This window comes from Pelodiscus sinensis, chromosome 5 (genome assembly GCF_052426305.1).
Source record: "Pelodiscus sinensis isolate ZL-2025 chromosome 5, ASM5242630v1, whole genome shotgun sequence".
In the NCBI taxonomy this organism is placed as follows: domain Eukaryota; kingdom Metazoa; phylum Chordata; order Testudines; family Trionychidae; genus Pelodiscus; species Pelodiscus sinensis.
The window spans coordinates 66,739,769-66,762,405 of record NC_143056.1 but is presented as its reverse complement, the minus strand read 5'-3'; the positions used below and the strand labels follow the sequence as shown (position 1 = coordinate 66,762,405).

The following is a 22,637-nucleotide window of genomic DNA, read 5'->3' as shown; positions in this document are numbered from 1 at the left end:
GAGTGTCATTAGCACGGAAGCATATCCTCTGGATTGGTGGCCAAAGCACGAAAGGGCATATGAATGTTTAGTCTTTCTGGCAAGTAAATATTTTGCAATGTTGGCTATATAAGTGCTACGAGAACACCTGTTTTCACATTCAAGTGACACTGTAAACAAGAAGTGGGCCACATTATCTCCTGTACTTCTAAACAAACTTGCTTGTCTGAGCGATTGCCTGAACAAGAAGCAGGACTGAATGGACTTGTAGTCTCTAATGTTTCACATTTTTTATTTTTTAATGCAATAATTTTTTGTACATAAGTTTACTTTTGTAAGTTCATTTTTCATTACAAAGAGATTGCACTACAGTGCTTATACAGTATTAGGTGCATTGAAAAATACTATTAGTTTTGTTTTTACAGTGCAAATATTTGTAATAAAAAATAAATTTAAATAAATGGTATTCTATTATTATTTAACAGCAGGATTAATCACACAATTTTTTTAATCGCAGAGTTAATTGTGGTTAACTTCTTTAATCACTTGGGGCCTTACAATGGAACAAGTTAGGCGATCTTAACCTGTGTCGCTGCCAGCACTTTCTATTACACAATTCCACAAAAATCCTCAAACATCAAACATGTATTTATTTAATTTTAATGATAATGGAAAAACAATCTCCATAAAACACTGAGTTGGTCTTAGAATTTGGCTTGGATTTGCAAGGCACTGGATTGTGAAATTTATCAAATCAATAAACAGTTTAAGAGAATGTAATTCAGAAGCAACAGACTAAAAACAATATTTGAATTCTGTTTCTGATAATCCAAGCCATGAGACTAAAATGAGAATCATATGAAATGTCTAAATCCCCACACTGGAGGCTGGAAGTTAACTACTGTGCAGTAATCTTCAACTGGTGGAGTGTGACTTGCAAGTGGACCACATCCCATGGGCTGAAAAAAACAGAACCCCCTCCCCTGCTCAGATCCCTTATTCTCCTGCAGCAACATGGGAAGGGAGAGAGGATAAAAACATATTCATCTTAAAGATGTATTCACTCAAATTCCCCTTCATGTTCACTGAAAGATTCTTTTACCCAAGTAAATTTTAACAGCCAGTAATAACTTTACCTGTAAAATGCACCTTATAGCCAGGTGTGTCACAGCTTGGGTGCTACACATTCTTTACCATTAAGGTATTTGTGGAAGAAGGCTTGGATTTTCTGCCAAGCATCCACTTGTGCCACAGAATGAGCTTTGGGCTCACCTCCCCAGATCACAGGGCTGCCAATCAACAGGTGCATTGAGGCAGAGCACATTGGAGAAAAAGGGGGTTCAATATAATGCCCTGCTCCAGGGTAACAGATTATCTCAGGCTTTTCCTTCCCATGAGCCTGCAAACGATGGGAGGCTTCAGTGGCAAAGAATTCACTCTTCCAGTTATGATCATCCTTGCCAACAATGAACAGGAAGTGTCCCTCAGCATTTTCCAGTGGGATAAAGGTTTGACGGTCATCCCCCTCTAGTGGGTTATTTAAGACATCCACAATATCTGCAATCCCAGACTTATCAATTTTGATGCGCTTCCGATCGAAGCCAAGAGGTGGAATGCTGATATCTTTGTAACGTAGCACTGCACCCACATTGGCCACAGAGCCATTGATGGTGACAGTGGCAGTAATGCCTTTTAAAAAGGAAGCCATTGAGATACATAGGTCACCACCTTTGGAGATTCCAAGTAGCCCAATTCCAGGACCTTTAACCTGAGTGGGACAGAAAGAGAGATCATTAGCACTGAATGAAAATTAATAATCTTGCTTGTCTATAGGACCTTTTTCCCCATAGGATTTATAAGGGCTCAAATTCTGATAACTGTATGAACTTCATAGAAATCCATTCACTCTCTAGTCTAGGGAATGCTGCGCTCTGCCACCGTTCACAAGTTGATTCCCCTGCTGCTGGAAGGAGAAACTGCTGCCCCTGCCTCTGGCTAGCTATGCGGATGCCCTCTGCCCACAGCATATGCTGCTTCCCACATGGTGCCTCCCACCCACTCCCCCTCTAGCTTCTCTTCCCTGCTTCTGCCTCTGTGACCCGCAGCTCTGAGCACAGCCACTCCATGGAGCAGTCTACCCACCTTGTGGGGATGCAGGTGCTCAGGCTGAGTAGGGCACAAAGCATTGTAAGGACAGCCCTGTTTACAACAACCTTCTGATGAGAACTTCCTGTATCACAGGAACACCCATGAACAAACTGACCTGTGAGTGCTGCAGCATGTAGTTCACAGCTTCCTCAAAATACTCTAAATGGAATTCCTTCATATCTCTGGGGAGATCTTCATAACCATAGTAAGCCAGAGCCAGTGTGGCAAAGCCATGATTAGCCAGCAGGCTTGCCCTATATTCAGGGAGCCCCCCTCCAGTACCATATAAGTCAATGATTCCAGGAAAAGGGCTATCTCCTGTAGGAAACCAAATAAAGAGGTGTAGTTAGTTCAAATTTTTTCCTTCACATTACAAATTTCAAACAATTTGGACTTTACCTTCCTCTAAAATTGTTTGTTTTTTCTTTAAAAGAAAAACTACAAGATTAAGGTTCCTTAGGTTCTCCATAAACTAGTAAATACTTCAGAGATTAGCATAGACAGCCTGTTTTGTTATGTACAGGTATGGATAATAATATATATTCTTGCAATTACTGAAGACATCATGGATTATTTCATACAATCCATTATTGATTGTGAATGCCTATCTTATTATTTAGGTCCTGTACATTGTTAAAACCCATAAATTTGAATTCTTCAATAAAATTTACAAAAAAAAAAAAAAATCAGCTGCATAGCGGACACTAGTCTCCAATAGGGATGTTAATATGTTCTCAGTTAAACGATTAATCGATAAGCCTGGGCTCATCAGTTAACCCTAACGGTTACACGCACTTCTCCCTTGCTATCTTTGTATCAGAAGCAGCAAGGGGTGTGGAGGCGGGAGCTGGTGCCCATGCCTGTTCCCATGGAGCCACCTGCCCCCCACGCTACTGCCTCTCTATCAGAGGCAGCAGCGGGTGGAGGGGCAAGCAGGAACTCGTGCTTGCAGAGAGCCAGCTTAAGCAGGCTCCCAGCAAACACTGGCTCCTGCCTCCCCCACACCGCATATAAATGTGCAACAGTTACACATTTACACAACTACACATTTATTAACACCCTAGTCTCCAATTCTTTTGAATTTTCATCTGTGTCTCACTTTGACTCCACCTTGTCCAATCCTCAGAGAAGGGCTCAGAAGGAAGGTGGTTCTTGCACTGAAAGTAATGAAATCCAAGATCTAGTGTATCAAGGCAGAAGATACGTTTCAGAGTCTTGGATTTCACTGAGTACATGCCACTACCTGCCTTTTATAATCAGGTGGTAAGTGTTAGCTTGAGCACCTCATGTGTATTAGTAAATATTAGCTTTTATCATTTGTGTAAATTAAAAGTGTTTAACACTTTTATATGAATTTTATTGTGTATCTATGTATTGCCCTATATTTAAACTAACAAGTTATTTTTCTTCAATTCAACCTAATGCGTGAAGGGAAAGTGAACTTTATAATGGAATGTGTGCAATTTTTAATGCTAGTTTTTACTCTGCCTTTACTAATATAGTTCAGGTGTCTAAGGAAAATGGCCCTTAAACCACTAAAAGTGTCTAAGGAAGTATGTTATAAACAAAACGGGATGATTTATAATGGTTTTTGTAATGGATGAAATAATAATCCATTGAAAGATGTTTATAAACTTAGTAAGAACCACTGGTTGTCACAGCTCTCAGTAACAATGACCAAATTAGAATTTGCTTTGGCTTATCAATTGTGTAACATAAAGACACCATAAAAGAAATCCCATAAGTAATTATGTACAATGAAAATGTCAAAACAAAACACATAGGCTGTGTCTAGATTGCACCCCTTTTCCGTAAAAGGGAGGCAAATTAGACACAGTGCAATTGCAAATGAAGCGGGGATTTAAATCTTCCCCGCTTCATTTGCAATTGCGCTGTGTTTAATTTGCATCCCTTTTAAGGAAAAGGGGTGCAATCTAGACACAGCCATAGTATAATTAATTGTGGGAAAGTATTTTCCCTACAAAAAGGAGTTTCTTTGTCTCACGCCTATAAAAAGGCAGAGGTTTGGGGACTTGAACTGAGAACAAGTACTGCTAGGATTCCACTGGATATACAGGAAGGGAGAGACCAAAGTACCGTCTCGTCACCCATCTATCGGGTCGTAAAGTAGATTTACGAGACAGATTTACCTCACATTGCTCAGGTCCTTACCTCAAATAAGTTTTGTTTTTCTTCATTTAAATCATTGTTCTAGGGTGGGGCTAGGGATGAGGAATGCAGTATGCAGGCTGTCCTGGGGAGAGAGGACAACACCAGGCCTCTCTCACCACAGCATTTTGGGACCAGGTGAGAAGTGTGTCCATGGCTACTGCAGCAGGTACAGCTAGAGAAAGGGTGCATATCCTCAAACTGGGAGACAGACAAACACACAGACAAGACACACAAACAAACTCTCTGAAATATAGAGTAGATAGCTATACCGTTTTCCTTCCCATCCTCCTGCTGGCCCGATTGGAATTGTAGTCCTGGTCCCATCTCTGGCCCCTTGCTGCCCTCGTGTGGTCATTCTACAGCATAACTCCCTCCTGCCAGACCTTTCCCTTTCCATTTCCATTTTATGACACATAATTGAATTCTAGGCACATCCCATTATCCTGGCATAGCGAAACCCTGATCTTGCTTTAAGTTATGATAAGAGGAAGCTGCATACCAAATTTGGTACTCCTAGCTCTTACTGTTTGATGTTGTGAAGACCAGGATGTTAACAGGGTTCAAAAAAGAACTAGATAAATTAATGAAGGACAAGTCCATCAATGCTTATTAGCCAGGATGGTAGGAATGGTGTCCCTAGCCTTTGTTTGTCAGAGGCTGGGAATGGTAGGCAGCAGAGAGATCACTTGATGGTTACCTGTTCTGTTCACTCCCTCTGGGGCACCAGGAATTCGCCACTGTTGGAAGACAGGATACTAGGCTAGAGAGACTTTTGGTCTGACCCAGTATGGCCGTTCTTATATTCTTAATAGTTTTTGAACAAACAGACTCACAGACAGACACACAAACTCTCTAAAATAGATAAAGCTAATGTACTAATCTCTGATTGTTAATCTTTAAATAATTCCATTTAAGGCTGTTATTTGTTACATTCAAAACACACAACACATTTCTGCAGTGGCCATGATATAACTTAGGAAGAGCTGGTGTCTTATATGCTCTGTATCGAAACCATTAAGTACAGCTCTGTACAGAAAGACTTGTATTCCTATAATTTTGATGTTAGATAAATTTCCGGATATCAGGTGCAGGTCCACTCCCAGTCTTCCCTCAGCCTTGGCCCCAGGCCAGAAACAGAACCATGGCCAGTGGCCAAGGCTGGAAGCTGTTGCAAGGAGGTGGGGCCATGGGCACAGCTGCATTGAGGATGGGGCCAGGCTGAGGACTGGGAGACAGAGACATGGCTGGGGGCAGATCAGAGCAGAGCTAAGGGTAAGGAGAAGCTGGGTGGTGCTTACTCTCCTTTGGGGGTCAGTCCAGGACCTGCTGTGCTCCCCATCTGTCCTGTATGCCCCTCTTTTGGGGACATGCCACACACTTTGAAGACCTCTGCCAGTCAACGGTAGGATGCTCACCAGACAGATGACATATCCCTGTTCAAATCCCATATCAGGCAGAAAGGTGAATTGAACCAGGCTCTCCCATATCTTAAGTGAGTACCCACAGGACAAAGGTTTAGGAAGGAGACCACAGCCACCTCCCTTTCTGTGTTCTTTTGTACAAACTTAGACGTGTTCTCAGGATGGAATGAGTGAAGTTATTAAGGTGTTGGTAGGATGGCATCCTCAGGGCTCAGCTTCACTATGCTTAGATACCATAGCGATGGGTGTCCCAGGCAGGTGCCTACAATTAGTGGCTCTGTGAGCCATAGGACAGTCACCATGCTACTCTTCTGAGAGCCCACTGGTGTATGAAGGTTATTTTGAGCTGGCTGTTCAAACTCCTGTGGGTGTGGTGAAGTATTAATATGGATTTCAGATGGAAGAGAGAGGTCTCACGGAGTGACAGTGTGTACAGGCTTTGCAGGTGGAAAGAGGCAATTCGACTTCTGTAAGGGACGAGGGCACCATTTATGAAGGGTTAAGGGGGGCCGAGTTGAACCCCTGGATTTCATACTTGAGGGCTGCCTAAAGCCCATGTCCTGATTCCAAAGGCAGTTCTTAAATGCAACAGAATTTCAGCTGCTTGCAGTCTTGCCTTTGGGGCAGGGAGTTTGTTATAAAAAGAGGGAGATTAAGAATAACAAAAGCTTGGGCATTCAAGTAATTGAAGGATCATTTGAGCATCATAAAAACATTGCTAGGTACTCCACTTAAAAGATAGGGAGGAGAAAGGGTTAGAATGAGTATTGTGCTGCTGGGATTTGCATTTGGATTACTGTGTTAAACATATAAATGTTCTTGAAAAATGGATAAACAGTGACTAATCCAAAGCTGATTGCAAAGAGTTACAAAGGGATTTTACAAAACTGGATGACTGGGCAACTCAAGGGCAGATGGAATTCAGTATTGATAAGTGCAAAGTAAGGCACAAGAAAAATATAATCCTACCTATAGATACAAAAACGATGGGGTCTAAAATAGCTGTTACCACTTAAGAAAGAGATCTTGGAATTATTGTGGATAGTTCCCTGAAAACATCTGTTCAGTGTGCAGTGGAAGTCTAAAAACTAAAAAGCTAACAGAATAAGACAAAATACCATATTGCCTCTATATAAAGTAATTGTATGCCCACATCTTGAATACTATATGCAGATTTGGTTACCTCATCTTAAAAAAAAGATTGGATTTGGGAATAGGTACTGAAAGGGCAACATAAATGATTAGGTGTAAGGAACAGCTTCCATATGAGGAGAGAGTAACATGACTGGCATTTTTCAACTTGGAAAAGAAATTATTAAAGGGTGGGGAGGATATGTTAAATGTCTAGAAAATCATTAATTGTGTGGAAAAATAGAATAAGGAAATGTCATTTATTCCTTCACTAACATAACACAAGAAACTGACCCAATTAAATGTATAGGCAGCAGATTTAAAACAAACAAAATAAATTATTTTTTCACAATCAACTTGGGAGATGGTGGAAAAACCCAAACTATGACAGGGTTCCAATAAGAACAAAATATGTTCAAGGAGGGTAACTAGAATGAGCAGGGACGGTGTCCCTAGCTTCTGTTTGAAAGAAGCTGGAAACGGGCGACCGGGAGATGGATCATGATGATTGCCTCTTCTGTTCATTCTTTCTGAAGCACAAGGCATTGGCCACTGTTGGAAGACAGGATTCTGAACTAGATGTACCACTGGTCTGACCCAGTATGGCCGTTCTTATGTTCTTATATAGAGATGAAATGTATCTGACCCCCTTGCTGTAACGCACTAGGCTCCACTCCCGTCCAGAACTGAGATAGAGCCCAGGAGTCATAATAAAGTAAGAATATACATTAAAATGTTAAGGCTAACCTGTGCCCCTTAAGTGACTTGTCACAAGATATCAAAATATGTTATTGTTAGAGCTGAGTGGGTCTAATATTTATTTTTCTTTCTTTTATATAGGAATTAGAAATTGTGCTCCTGTCAGCTCACTGTTGTCTGCCAAAATATTAGTTTTCCAGTGTCTTAAGTAGCCCCTGGATAGAGATTATGAGTGGGGGGAGGGCAGATAGAGTTGGTGTTCCCCCTTCCCATTTGGTGCTTGGCTTGTACTGAGCACAATCAATAACACTGCTGAAGCCTGTGTTCTCAGTCCACCCCCCTCACTCTCTTCTGTCCTACCCCACCCTCCCATAGTGCCATCACAGCATGTAGGTGCCCCCCCAAATCTGAAATGGCGCCCCTGGAAAGGAAAGGGGGCTGCTCGGGGTCCATGTCAAAGCGAAGTCTGGTTTGCTTGGCTACGGGCTACTCGCTTTTAGCGCGGGGCAGGGTTGTTTGTAAATCTCCTCGACTGTCTGGAAGTCAGGGGGAAATCCCCACGCTCCCAGCAACGCGTGTCTCCGCAGGCAGAGGAGCCGCGCTCCGTCCGGCTGGCAGCACGTGGCCGCCCCCCACTCCCACCTGAGGAGGGAGCAGTAGCCGGTCACTCACCAGGAGGCAGGAAGAGTGTGGCCCGGATCCTCCCCTCGCGCACCGGGATCCTCCTCACTCCGTCCCGCAGGAAGCCCCGCTCGTGGGCACCCCTGGCCAGCAGCCGGCTGGGGAGAGGCCCGTGGCCCTCGAACACCTCCAGCTCCAGGCAGAAGGGGCTCTGCACATCCCGCTTCACCAGCCGCCGGAAGGGTTTCTGGGGCTGCAGGGACCAGAGCAGCCCCATGGGCTCCAGGCCGGAGAAGCTGCCTCCCGGCAGCGCTGGGGAGCGGGTGAGGTCCAGCAGCCCACTGCTCTCTGCCTTATAGCGGGCAGAAGACTGGAAAAGCTCGCCCCCCTCGTCCTTCAGAGACAGCCGGAGCGTGACCTCCTGCTGCGGGCACAGCCCCTGCACCGTGACAGCCAGCGGCTCGTCGAACAAGCTGCGCTGGGCGGGCGAGAACTGAACACTGGGCGCCATGGAGGAGGTGGCGGCAGCGGCGGCTCTTCCCAGGGCTCGAGCTGGACTGAGCACGGGGGGGCAGGATCGGAGCAGCAGCCTCTGCGCGCGGAACCTGCCAGCGCCGCGGAGTGTGCAGCAGGCGGCCACAGCCATGGTGCGGGCTCAGGCCGCTTGTCTGCGCACCGCCCCCATTCCGCGGGGGCTTGCCCTGTGGCACTGACGGCAGCCTCCCCCCGCCCTCCGCGGCCAAAGAGCCAGTGGGTAGATCACTGCAGGGTCTTTCTTTTACCCAAAACAGCCTTTCTACCCAAGCACTTACTGCAGAGGCGTAGCGGGGGTGGGGGGGGGCAGTTGCCCACGGGCGCACGCTAGGGGGGCGCCGGGGTGGGGTGGGACCGCAGCGCACAGGCCCACGTGACGCATAGCGGCGAGCTGGGTCTGCCCCCGCCCCTGGCCAGGGCTTGCGCGGCTTGCGGAAGGGGACAGCCTCCCGGGGAGAGCGCCCTTGGCGGGACGGAGGCGGCGCTGTGTCTCTGCGAGCGATTGAGGCTGCCTTGGAGGTCGCCCGACGGCCCGGCAGAGGCGGCCTGCGTGTGGTACCCGGCTCGGGGCCGCCTTTAACGCCGCCATGTGGCGAGTAGCCAGGGCCTGGCCCGCCTGCTTGCGGCCTTTCAGGCGCCACCGCCCCCCGGGGCCGCGCTCGGGCGGCAGGGGGGCAGCCACCGTTGCGGTAGAGCCCGCGGCGGGACTGGCGGACGAGCCGGTGGCGACCAAGGTGCTGGGGCTCGCCCCGGGGCAGCGGGTGACACTGAGGGGGCTGGTGGTGAACGAGCAAGGCTGCCTCTTCGACTCCTGCGCCCACTACCAGGCGGACAGCCGCGGGGAGGTGGACCTCTGCAGGGACACTTCCCAGGGAGGGGACTACACTGGGGTGGAGCCCATGGGGCTGTTCTGGAGCCTCTCCCCTGCGGGCATGGAGAGACCCTACCAGAGGCTCGTGCCGAAGCAGGTGAAGACACCCATGAAGGTGGCGGTGTCAGTCCACCAAGGGCACAGTCAGCCTGGCGCCATCCCGGGGCAGGTACTAGCCAAGGCCCATGTGGAGAGATGGTTCACTGCCCCCGGGGTGCGGAGAATTAGGCTGAAAGAGGGCAGCGTGAGAGGCAGCCTGTTCCTACCCTCAGGTGAGAAGTGTGAGGGAAGCTCTGCCTTGCAGTGAGTGGATTGAGGCATTGAAGCTGCTTCCCTTTTCCTACATGTAAAGTGTGATGGTAATCACTCGCCTCTGTAACAGGCTTTGACGTCCACCGACAGTGCTTATAAGTGCATGTGATTAGTGTATATATGGGAGCGTGAAAACATTTCTCCTGGCTCAATTGAGGTTGATCAGATTGTGCCATTTCTTTGTATTAAAAATGTAGAAATTGCTCTGAGGCCTTTATGGTTATTACAAAAAGTTGATATAAATTATTGGAAAACACCATATAAATGCAAAATATAATGTATTATCTGAACACCATCACAGAGGATTTCTGCTTGCACAAAACAAGACTGACCATGTCCTCATCAGTATATTGCAGCAGCAGTTTACTTTTTTAAATTCACAGGAATAAGATGAATACTGAAAATGAAAAGGACTAACCATCTGTATATACTACTATAAATAATCCCGTGTATGTTAGATGTTTATTATAACACAGGTAAAGCAAAATGGCAATTTATTAAAATGAATGGAGATGCCTATCTCCTAGAACTGGAAGAGACCTTGAAAGGTCATGAGTCCAGTCCCCTGGCTTCATAGCAGGACCAAGTACCATCCTTGACAGATTTTGCTCTAGATCCTTCAATGGCCTCCTCAAGTATTGAGTGCACAACCCTGGGTTTAGCAGGCCAATGCTCAAACCACTGAGCTGTTTTTGTAGACTAGCTCCCCTATGGTATATTTAGATTCCCCATAACGCTGAAGTAAAGTAAAGTGTGGTGGAATTCCCAAAATTTATAGAAGAGTGATTGAATTAGTGAGAAGTCATGTTTTCTTTTTACCAGGAGATGGTTCTGAGCCCAGTTCTTTTACCATGCTAATCAGTGGCAAATCTCCCATGTAGGAGTAGGATTGTGCCATATGGGACACTTTCTCTTTGTTAAATGTATGGGCCATCTGAAGAGATTATAGAGAATACATGCATACTAATGATCTCTCTTCTTACCTCAGAACCAAACTACTCATTAGTTTTATACTATAAAGGAAGAATTTTGCTGGATTGAGGCCTAAATCATTATCTCTACTCTAGTTATTTTTAGAGGCTGATCCAAGGTCCACTGAAGTCAAAGGAAAGACTCGGATTGATTTTAATGGACTTTGGAGGCCCTTAGCACTTTCAGTTCAACAGCATTGAAGCCTGGGTATTTTGTTCAGAGCACTTTGCAGGTATGTACAGGGTTTCCACCAAACTTTAGTGGGATCCACAAGACTGCAGCCTAGAACTAACTTTATTTATTTAAACATTCCTGGTTTTGTGATGTTACCACAATACTGGAAAATCCAGACTGGCTGCTTATGTTAAGGTAATTTTCTTCTCAGTGGAAAGTTCTGTTTTTAGATTTCCACCATGAATGTATGTGCTTTAGTGGAAAAAACGAAACACCTGTATTGTTAAAATAAGAATACAAAATCCTAACTGTTCAAAATTAAAATAGAAAGACATGTGAGTTAAATTACATCCTATAACATAATAGGGGTGCCTCATTTCCTGATAGGAACTAGAGCCCATTGGATTTCTGGAGTTCTGTTACCTATACCACTTATGAGATGACAACATAACATCATAAATTATAACCCAACAGTGCATGTTTAGTCTTTTAAAAAATAAAAGTGCTATATTGTCTCTTGATATTTTCGCAATTGAGCTTTAATTCAAACTTCTATAATTTCATATGTTGCCCAGATAATATATTTATTTTAATTATATAGTGCTTTTACTCAGTGGATATTGTGTATATTATTCAAACCTGTGATTCCTGTACTGGGACCTTCAAGAATTTCCAAAAATTATAATAAAGAACTTTAAATTTGTAATGCATCTAAAATGTTTGTTTTACTAAATCCTCTTCCATCTTCCCTCCCACTTACAATGGGAATATTCTGTTGTGTTGTACATGATACACTTCATCTTTAACTTCTGTTTTTATTAAATTTGTCATTAGTACCATTGTGGTATAGGAAACAATCTTGTATTTAACTCTTCATAGAACACTAGAACTGGAAGGGCCCTTGAGATATCATTGAGTCCAGTTCGCTGCCCGCATGGCAGAATGAACATCAATCTAGATCATCCCTGATAGATGTCTATCTAACCTGCTCTTAAATATCTCCAGAGATTGAGATTCCAGAACCTCCCTAGGCAATTTATTCCAGTGTTTAACCACCCTAATAGTTAGGAAGTTTTTCCTAATATCCAGCCTAAATCTCCCTTGCTGCACTTTAAGCCCACTGCTTCCTGTTCTATCCTCAGAGGCCAAGGAAAACAATTTTTCTCCCTCCTCCTTGTAACACCCTTTTAGATACCTTGTTCACAGAAGCAAAATGTTTGCCAGCCCTCCTGGACAACTATCAAATTATACAGGTTAACTATTCTATTTTGATTACTCATTTTTTTGCACCCAGAAGGAGCAAGGAAGTCAGACATACATTTTATAAAAAAGTCTACCTTGCTTTAAATTTGTTCTGCTGTAGTTAGTAGTAGGGAAGCTCATTTTTTTTATTAGTCTGTAAGGCGCTGCAGGCCTATTTGCTGACTTTTTTTGTCAGTGGTAAGCTGTAAGTCCTTAAAGCTCCAATTTTGCCCATTGAATTCAATGTGATCAAAATAGAGAACTAAGATTCTTCATTTTCCTGTATTTGCTGCAGTCTGTATGTAGTAAATTGGTGATTCTTTAACTAAAAAGCCTTATATGATTATTTGCTGCTATCAATACATTTGGAGAAAATATGTTTTGGTTTTAGTTGTGTCCTATTCATTTTGGAATACAACCCAGTTTAATGACACATATTAAAGCCAAACCAGATTCCATCCTCAACTTATATTTTCTTTAAAATCTTGGCCATGGATATCTTTAATAAATGGGTGCCTGAATTTAGGCTCCTTATTCCATACTTAAGGGCTTGGAAGGAAGTTGATTAACATAGCTCCCTGTGTAGACACATTTATGGAATAATAATCACTTTATTCCTGAATAATAATTTTTGAATCAAAACACTTTTATTTAGGAATAGATTGCCCACATAGGGAGCTATGTTGGAATAGCTATTCTGGTCAATTTCCCTGTGTACAAAACCCCTAAGTGGCTTGACTTTCAAAACAAGATCCCATTAAAGTCAAAATAAAATTGATAGTTCAGAGAATTGTGTTGTGCTCAGCAATTTATATAGGCCTCAGGGGTCTCAGTTTTGATACCCATTTATTAAAATCTTGGTCTATGATTTTGGACCAGATACTATGTAAATTTGCTGTATCCTGTTTCATTCTTTTCATGCAGCCTAAAAAAATGTTCCTTTTGATTAGACAGACACAAGCCACCTGCAGCCTGTCTGTTTTTTTGGTTTCTCTTAATAGACTTTTGTGATTACCCCTGGCTTGCACTTTTAGGATCCCAGAGCAGTTGGACATAATATCTTAAACATGAATTAGACTTCTGTTAAAGAGTTATATATACTAGCAAGAGGCTACAATAAAACCTGAGGTTCGGGGGAAACATCTGTAGTGCCTTGGTTGTATAGGATTTCCTCAAATAATGCCAGAATGAAACTGACAATACTTGTATGTTTCACAGCTACTCAAAGGGATGATAGAAACAGTGTAAATGCACAGAGATTTCCCTTTCAATATGCTGCTTTTATTAATGACTTTATTGTTAAGGAAAAATGAGAATTGTTAGAATCACCGAAGTTGGAAATCAAAAAGAGAATTAGCTCATCTAGACCATCCTTTGCACCACTAGATTTTTTCCTTACAATATATTTCCAATGCATTGTTTAATTTTAAATGTTCCAAGCAATGGAACTTCACTGTTTCAGTCTAGGGAGTCACGCTCAGTGTTTCCAAAATCCCTTAAGAGCCAAGAGGTCTGTTCTTCCATTCATGTGTTTTATGTAACTCTCAATGTTAAGCTGCAATTATGTGAGAATAGACCCATTTCCCTCTCCCAGTGGCAATTTGGATTTGAATGGATCAATCATGCTATCTGATGACCAATCAGAAAAATACTAAGACTGCTTATACTTCTCACAGACCCAGAAGACAGTATCTCATATTCTCTAGGTCAAATTCTGAACTCATCAGGTATCCACTGTCTATGCTAGAAAGATTACTAGAAAATAAATACATGTGACTGTGCAGTCATTTTAACCCAGATTTACAAAGGTATTCAGGTTGCTAATTTCCATTGATTGCCTAAATACTTTTGAAAATCTGGGTCAATGAGACTAGCTGCAATAATAGGTTGTTTTAGCATGGGACTACTCAACTAATGGCTCATGGGCTGTGTGCAGTGGGGTTTGGGTTTACCCGGGGCTCAACATGCAACTCGGGGTGGGATTCTTTGAACATGGCCTTCACTGGGAATATGCTCCACAATGGTGAGTCAATATAAAGGTTTTCTGTTGATGAGTGTTTTAGTAGTTAAATTCCTGGATTGTCATTGCTCATTAAAAGTGTTGGAATATGGGTAGAAATTGGGTAAATATTGCATTTTATTAATATCAGCAAAACTGACTTAAATGGGGCCTGTGTATTGTGTAGTCTTGCCTTAATCTTTGTATTCATGCCCATCAGTGTGAAAGAAGCTATTTGCATATATATTTGCATGTATATGCAACCACACTTAAGTTGCTGCCTTTGGCATGTGCTGTATCACTGTGACTCCTGGGGCTTCCAAAGTTGAGTAGCTTTCATCTAGCATATGATCTGCTTCTTCAGCATGAGAAGGCCAAGTCTTTGGAAAATACACTGGGGTGACATTAAAAAGTATTCTCATGTGTTTGAGCAGGTGTTCCATATAATAGTAATGGGAAATATCATTAGTACTGATATTTTGCTTGTGAAAAAGTAATACTAGATAATTATTAACTGCACCTATTATATTTTGCATTTGCAGTTTGTTCTTCACTCTATACCCTCTAATGTCTTTGCCTGATAATATTGGGGTTTTTTTCTAATTTTTGTAGGGGATGGCCCTTTTCCAGGGGTGATTGATATGTTTGGTGATGACGGTGGATTGATAGAGTTCCGGTCCAGTCTGCTAGCCACCCATGGCTTTGCTGCTCTTTCCCTGCCTTATTTTGACTTTGAGGATTTGCCTAAGATCATGAAGGATTTGCATCTGGAATACTTTGAGGAGGCAGCTAAATTTTTACAGCGTCACCCAAAGGTCAGTGTAATTAGAGAAACTCTTGGGGTATGACTACACTACCACCCTAGTTTGAACTAGGGTGGTAGTGTAGACATACCCTTGTAGACATATTCCTCTAGATGTGGGCATGGGAGAGAAGACTTATCAACAGTGCTGCATTGATGGCAGTATGTGTAGGGGAAGAACAGCACATTAATTTCCTTAATTAATCAGCCCTGCCCAGTCAATCAGGTCAGTGCACAGAGCCCTGACTGGGCAGAGCTGATTAATCACCTGTGAAGCTGTACTGCCACGCAGCTTAAAGGGAACACCGAGATTAGTACTCCAGGAAATGGCAATTTCAGCTGGTTAGATCTGAATGGGTGTATCCTAGAGTCCAAGAGCCCACAATATTTTATGAGTTAGCACCTTTTGTGTTCTCTGAAACATTGGACACAAACAAGAAACAGGATTGTGCCCCTGGTCTGCATTATAAGTTCCATTTGTAATTTTCTAACAGGAACTTAATTTTGTACAAGGCTCTTGAAAAAGCCCCTCTGAACATGTTTGATGTCACACTGTCATTAATGCATATGTTTCTCTTTCTCTCCACTCCCTTTTTCCCTCTTTTTGTTTATCTGAAGGTGAAAGGGCCAGGGATTGGAGTGATTGGGACAGGGAAAGGGGCAGAACTGGCATTCTCCATGATTACTTTCCTGCCACAGGTGGTGGCAGCTGTCTGTATATCTGGCTGTAGCTCCAATACCATCACTGCTCTTCACTATGGTGAGCTGACTCTGCCTGGGCTGCGCTTTGACATGAGCAAGATCAGCATTTCTGAGGCTGGTGTGTTTGATATTTTTGAAGCTCTGGATGACCCAATGGATCCAGCTAATTCCCACTGCCTAATCCCCATAGAAGAAGCAGAAGGTCATTTTCTCTTGGTGGTTGGAGAAGATGATCGCAATTGGAAGAGCTCTTTCTTTGCAGAGATGGCAATTGGACGCCTGCGCCAACATGGAAAAGACAACTTTAAACTTTTGAGTTATCCAGGAGCAGGCCATCGGATCGATCCACCCTTTTTGCCACTTTGCTCAGTAGCCCTGGACCGTGTCCTAGGGTTGCCTATTCTAGGTGGTGGGGAGAGAAAAGCACATGCACATGCACAGGAACACTCCTGGAAGAAGATTCGGGAGTTTCTGCACTTACATTTGGGATGAACGCCTCACTACCTGAAAGCTGCCACTTAATCACAGGGGGCTGAGAAATGAGACACCCAATGGACTACAAGACTAGAGAGTCTGACTCAGAAAGACAGAAAAACTCGATACGTATTTGTTGGTCAAATGACAACTCAGTGGCAAATGTAAACACCGAGGAGGGTGAGGATTTGTTTAAGGTTGTTGAAAATGCTGTAACTAGTGTTGGGGAGAAATGTAATAATGGAAAACTTCAATGTTCATGTTAGTAAAAGTTTTCCTAATGCCAAGATCACTTTAGACTGGGAAATAATCACCTGAGGAAGGTGACAGAAGTCCCCTCACTTGTGGCATGTAAAGGAACCCAGCACCCTGTCCAAGCTAAGAATGTTAACTAGTGGTTAACTGACTAGTTCAGTAGTCGATGGAATTTCCATCGACTGCTTGACTAGTCGATAGGCACTTCCACATTCCTCCTTTGAAATGTACAAGAGTCCCTGGTGGGGCTCTTGTACATTTCAAAGGAGGAATGCAGAATTCCATGTGCAGCCCAGGGCCAGCGGGAAGTCCCGCTGACTTCGGGCTGCACTCGGGTCAGCTTTGAAATGTACAAGAGTCCCTAGTGGGGTCAGCTGGAGACTCTCTAGCTGATGCCAGGCTCCACGCGCAACAGCGCCGGAAAGCTGATCCCTGGCTCGTTTGAAAGGGACAGCGTCGCACTGCTGAGCTGGGGATCAGCTGTGTGGCTGCCCCTTTGAAACACCGAGGTGGAATTTCAAAGGGGCAGTGCCACACAGTTCATCCCCAGCTCAGCTGTGCGGCGCTGCTGCTTTGAAGTACCCCCTCTTCCATTAGCCATGACACCCCCCCTTTGCTGCCTCTCTCTGATAGAGACAGCAAGGGGGGGAATCGACTAGTCAACTGACTATCCAATAAGCATTTGCTTATTAGATAGTCGATTAGTCCTTAACATGTCTAGTCCAGGCCTGCAGAAAACAGCAGTCAAGAAGACTGGCCTGCATCTAGTGGAATGATGGCAGTCCTAGATGGTAAGATTTGGAATCAGCAATGCCCTGTAAACTGGCAACGTTTGCCTCACTGTTTGGGATTTGAATCCAACTAGTTCAGCTCAGATGTTTTCCAGTAGTGTGTCCCCCCAGGGAGCACTCTGTTCTAAAGCTGTGACTGTTTGCTCTGCCTCGTTTGGAAACCTTTTCTATTAGAACTTTATCTGGGATGCATACATGGATAGTTGTTGGACATATTGATGTTATCGTTGTTCATTATCACTGAGCACAGCCAATGGCTCCTTACACACCAATTGGTTGCAGAGACGAAAGATGAAGCGTTTTCAATGCACGCTAATGAGTGGGATAGCGCCAGTAGTGATTTATTAGTGAGGTTTTCATGAGGGACTTACCTCTATTGTATCATAATCTCTTGGCTGGCAGGTAATACTTGGTTAGTGGATATTACTGTTCCACTGGGTAGCTTGGTTAAATGCAGATTTGTTATATGCTTTGATATTTCTGTTTCCTTCTTCCTTCTTGAAGTTTAGTCTTCTAATTGCATGTTTTTATAGTAGTAATGACTGTAGTTAAATGAGGGATACGAGGAATCCAGTTATTTTGGAATTACCTTGTATTGGATAGTGGCAGTCAGCTGTCATTGGATACTAACTAGCTGATAGTGACAGCCACTATTGAGAAGGAGCAGAAGAGTTGATTGGTGAATTGAAAGAATGCAGGGAGCCTGGCCAACAGGAGGCAATAGAGTTATATTGGCTGTCAAACAGTGACCAGCTTAAGAATCAATCAAAAATGAAAAAATCCTGAGAAATTCTCTCCTAGCTGCCTGGAAAAGAGGGAGCTATTGTACACAGGGCTGCCAGGGGATTATGTTTCCAATCTAATTAATTTTAGACTAGTGCCTCCCCTCTTGTCAGGTTAGGAGCCCCACCTCCATCATCTTGATAGAAGGGAATCACAATTTCTTCTTTACTTAATATTTTTTACCTCAGTTAGTTCTCTGAAATAGTGGTAGTGCTGGAAGCTTGGTTCCCAAGCTCCACTTCCAGCACAATTCCCTTTCCATGGTCCCTGTTGTCAGAGCTGCTTAAAATTGCTGCCTAGGAGCTTTTACTTTTAGCTGTCACTATGCTGGTGTTTTATGCTTATTGACTTCATGTCATCTAAGTCACATGTGCACTATGCACATCATCTTGAGTGTTCATCTCGTTGATGCTCAGTCCACAGACATTTCCCAGCCACACCACAACAGACTTCACTTCATGTGTGCCTACTCCCTCTCCCCACACCACCAACACAACTGGCATGGTTAAATGGGTTTTGCAGGGGGCTTTGGTGCCTGAACCTTTCCTGAAGATAGATAGCAACACTACAACAGGCCTGCAACCAGTTTTGATGAGGAGTTACTTCCCCAAAACTACTCCCTGCTGTGACCAGCAGTGCTCCTTCTAAGCTGCATGGCAGCACAGCTTCACAGGTGATTGATCAGCAGGGCAGAGTCAGTCAGCTCCATACATGGAGCCCTGAGCCTCTGACTGGGCAGGGCTGATCAATCACCTGTGAAGCTGTGCTGCCGCTTGCCTTACAGGGAGCACTGGTGACCAGAGAAGTTGTCCTTTTGTTTCCCTTCTCACCTGAACTGCCACCAACTTGCCTGCTTCCCTTAGATTGGGCAGTGGTCCTAGGCAGCCTGTTTTGCTGCCCACTAAATCTCCATTGTATCTTCTTACCTCTGCAGATCCACTGCTGCCCAGGACTGCAAGTTCCTGGGACAAGTTTATAAAATCCACGGTAATCCCAGTCAAACTAGGCTAGCTAGAGGTACGAGTCCAATCAAATTGCTGGGTTCAGGTATAGATTCTGAATGTAGGCATTGTTAGATTTCTCTGATTTTAAATTAATATCACATTTTTCATTAATTATCAAAAAGTAATGTCAACACATATATAAAAAGGTGGTTTTAAATTCTCTCACTTTAAAATGTCATTTTAAATTAATTTGTTTATAAATAAACAGTTTCCCCACCCATTTAGCATTAACACACTTAATTATGTGTAGAAATTTGGCAGCAGCTTTGGTTTTTTAAATTCTGATTTTTCAAAAGGGGAGAAGGGAAAAAACCTGAAAGCACTTAATACTGCAATTTGTTAGTGTAAATACATCTTGCCAGGGGAGGATATACAGCAGGGCGAACGGAGCAGCCGCCCTGGGCCCCGCGCTTCAGAAAGCCCCGCGCATGCGCTGTGGCACCACTGCGCATGCGGTCACTGCACATGCGCCGTGGCAAAGGGGGGGGCCCCGCGGAAGTATGCTGCCCGGGGCCCCGCAAAACCGTCATCTGCCCCTGCATCTTGCACTCAGACAATACTAATGACCAAAGAACATATACAATGATCTGAAGCAAACTGCTTATACAATTACGTGTTATTAATTTACAAAAACTTATTCTATCTGCAATGTAAATACCACTAAAAATGTGCAGTATGCCTTAATGCAGAGGGCCTGATTGTGGCCATATTTAATGCCTAATTTTTAGGCCCTGATTCTACATTCTTTATTTAGGAAAAACACCCAAATAATTTCAGTAGACATAGTGTTGGTGTAAGGAATGCATGATCAGGGTTTTAGGATCCCTAGATCAAGGTAAAATTAATATTGGGGTTGCAGAATTGTTTCAGAATTTCATTCTATGCAAGAGTAGCTGTGGGTTCAATCCTTGCATGGGCTGATAATGCCATAAGTATCCTGCTTCAGTTCTGCTGAAGTTAGTGGCCAAATTCCTATTGATTTTAAGAGAGCAGGATCAATCCCAAGATGTCATATCAGCCCAGCTGATGGTTATGCTGTCTAACCACTTTGATCCAAATAAGGAGGGTTTGTTCAATAACCATATGTATGATTGCAAGTGGGATGATAAAGAGCTAGTTTGTATGAACTGGCTTATTATTTGCACTATTTTATTTTTGTCTGTTTTCAAGAAGAGCTTACAATAAATTTCTAAAATGTGTTGCTAAAGTGCGTTTCTTTAAGACAAAGATTTATGGGGAGGAGGAAGTGAAGGCATTCTACACATGAACCTGTACCCCATAGGTTTCTGCTAAAATGGTCAGGAATGAAATAGTTAAATGTTTACTTTACTTTTTCCCCAAGGGGCTTCAGAGATGAATGAGGCAGTTCATACTTCTTGCACCTTCTGCATCTCTCTTATCTATCTCCATAGCTCGGTAACACTGTCTATGTTCCCTTTTGCATAGATTTTCCTCCTAACTTCTTCCAATCTTACACAAATCCATTGTGCTTTCTGCCTCAGAAGATTCTGTGGGATCCAAGCAAAGGTTTCTATACTTCTACATCTGTTACAATGGCTAATTTGAAAGGAACTTTACACTTACCAATTTAAAATATCCCTTTCCTGTTAGAGGATGTCTAAAGTGCTTTGAACATGAAATCTGGTTAATATGGTAATGCTTATAGCACTACAGAGAAGCCTAACATGTATGGCAATATGGGCAAAAGTGGACCTCTACCCTATATACATTTGAAGTGAGAGAAAGTCACAAAACCATCAAATTCTGCTACAGCAAGAGCTGAAATAGAACGCTTGCATGTCTCCTCCCTACAGAAACTAAAAGTCACTTTCTGATGTAATAGTGTTGAAAAGGATCGTGTGGGTACCATTTGTATAGAGCAAGTGCACAGGGCTATAGTGTGCTATATGTCTGAATAAGTCTGTCCCTATCACAGGCAGCACCTTGTATATTACCAGACAGGCAGCCCAGCTCTCCTTTCCACCTGCTGTAAGACATTACCTGAAACTGCTGCCAAACCAAATGCTGTACCTGCCAGCATACCACTGTGGCTGCCAGAGACCTTGCCCAGGCCAACAGGACTCCTCCACCAGCACTCTCAGCATGAGGCATTGTAACCCCTCACACCACACACTGAGCCATGATACAGTAGTGATGTCAGCTTAACTGGGTGGAAAGTGATGGGGACCAAGCAAAGTGTGCAGGGCCTGTTAGGGCAGGCAGACAGGATCCTTTTAACACCTAGGCTGTGTCTACACTGGGCCACTTATTCCGGAAAATCAGCTTTTCCAGAATAAGCTGCGAGCTGCCTACACTGGCCCTTGAATTTCTGGAAAAGCAACAAAGCTCTACTGTACAAAATCAGCTGCTATTCCGGAAAAGCTACGCTGCTCCCGCTCGGGCATAAGTCCTTATTCCGGAACACTGTTCCGGAAAAGGGCCGGTGTAGACAGCCCAGTAGTCTTTTCCGGAAAAAAGCCCCAATCGCAAAAATGACGATCGGGGCTCTTTTCCGGAAAAGCGCGTCTACATTGGCTACAGATGCTTTTCCGGAAAAGCATCTGTGGCCAATGTAGACGCTCTTTTCCGGAAATACTTGTAACGAAAACTATTCTGTTTTAAGCATTTCCAGAAATTCATGCCAGTGTAGACACAGCCCTATTGAACACTCACCATAGAGCAGGAAAGACATCTAATGTTCCACAATGTGCTACATTGCCAAGTCTCACAAAAAATAGCATGGCATTTAAAAACAAGCTCTACCCATTTCAGAGGTGTTTTATACAAACTTCGTAATTTCTTTGTATTAGTAGTAGCACAAGTACACACATATATACCAGGCAGCATTGGCAGCAACCAGGGCTGTGTTTAGTACCTAGAGCAGTGGTTCTTAACCTTACTGCAGCCTGCACTCCTTTGGTTCTCAAAATATGTTTTCGCACCCCTTATTAAAAATAATTGAAGTAGGTCAGTTCTTTAAACCTAAGATATATCATAAAAATCTGGCATGTCTCGCGGGTGCGTGCACCCCAGGTTAAGAACCACTGATCTAGAGGTTTTTCTTCCCCCGATACATAATAAAATCTGGTCAGCAGTAGGGCTGGGGGGCACTGATGAGACGGGCAGAGGAGGGTCCCTCTCCCAGTGTGGTGAGGGACATAGCGCTGGGGAGGTCAAGCCAGAGCCGGGCGAGGGGGAGCGCCACTGGTGCCGTGGGGATACGTGGGAGAGCGGCGCCGGAGACTCAGCAGCACCCTCACTGAGAGGGGAGGGTCGGCGTCGCAGTACACGCTTCGCTGAAGCCGCAGCCTCAGCCCCTCTCGCAGCCGCACGGACGGCGCTAGCAGGCAGCCCCGCTTGCTGCAGCAGAGCCGCGTCCCCCCTCACAAACCGTAATCCGGGCAGCGACAACCCCACCCACACAGCCGTGCTGCTGCGCTCCCCGCACGGCACTTCACAGCCTCCTCCCGCCTCTCTCCCTCCCCGCCCCCGCCCTCACAGGCAGCCGCGGAGAAGTAACCGTGCCGCTGGGCGCGTGCCGCCGAATCCGC

The 22,637-nt window shown here is 44.1% G+C and overlaps 2 protein-coding genes across 2 annotated transcripts; one reads left to right on the top strand and one right to left on the bottom strand.

Annotated features, from left to right (window-relative positions):
- Positions 1–611: 611 nt before the first annotated feature.
- On the bottom strand, positions 612–9,004 carry LOC102447684 (acyl-coenzyme A thioesterase 1). Its single transcript, XM_006128603.5, has 3 exons — positions 8,223–9,004; positions 2,243–2,445; positions 612–1,747 (listed from the first exon to the last, which is right to left on the bottom strand). The coding sequence occupies exons 1-3, from the start codon at positions 8,815–8,817 to the stop codon at positions 1,145–1,147; spliced, it is 1,401 nt and encodes a 466-aa protein (XP_006128665.3). The 5' UTR covers positions 8,818–9,004; the 3' UTR covers positions 612–1,144.
- A 125-nt stretch (positions 9,005–9,129) lies between these two features.
- Positions 9,130–19,722, top strand: LOC102447939 (acyl-coenzyme A thioesterase 5). Its single transcript, XM_075927261.2, has 3 exons — positions 9,130–9,848; positions 14,888–15,090; positions 15,696–19,722. Exons 1-3 carry the CDS (start codon positions 9,293–9,295, stop codon positions 16,269–16,271), a joined length of 1,335 nt encoding a protein of 444 aa, XP_075783376.2. The 5' UTR covers positions 9,130–9,292; the 3' UTR covers positions 16,272–19,722.
- The last annotated feature ends 2,915 nt before the right edge of the window (positions 19,723–22,637 follow it).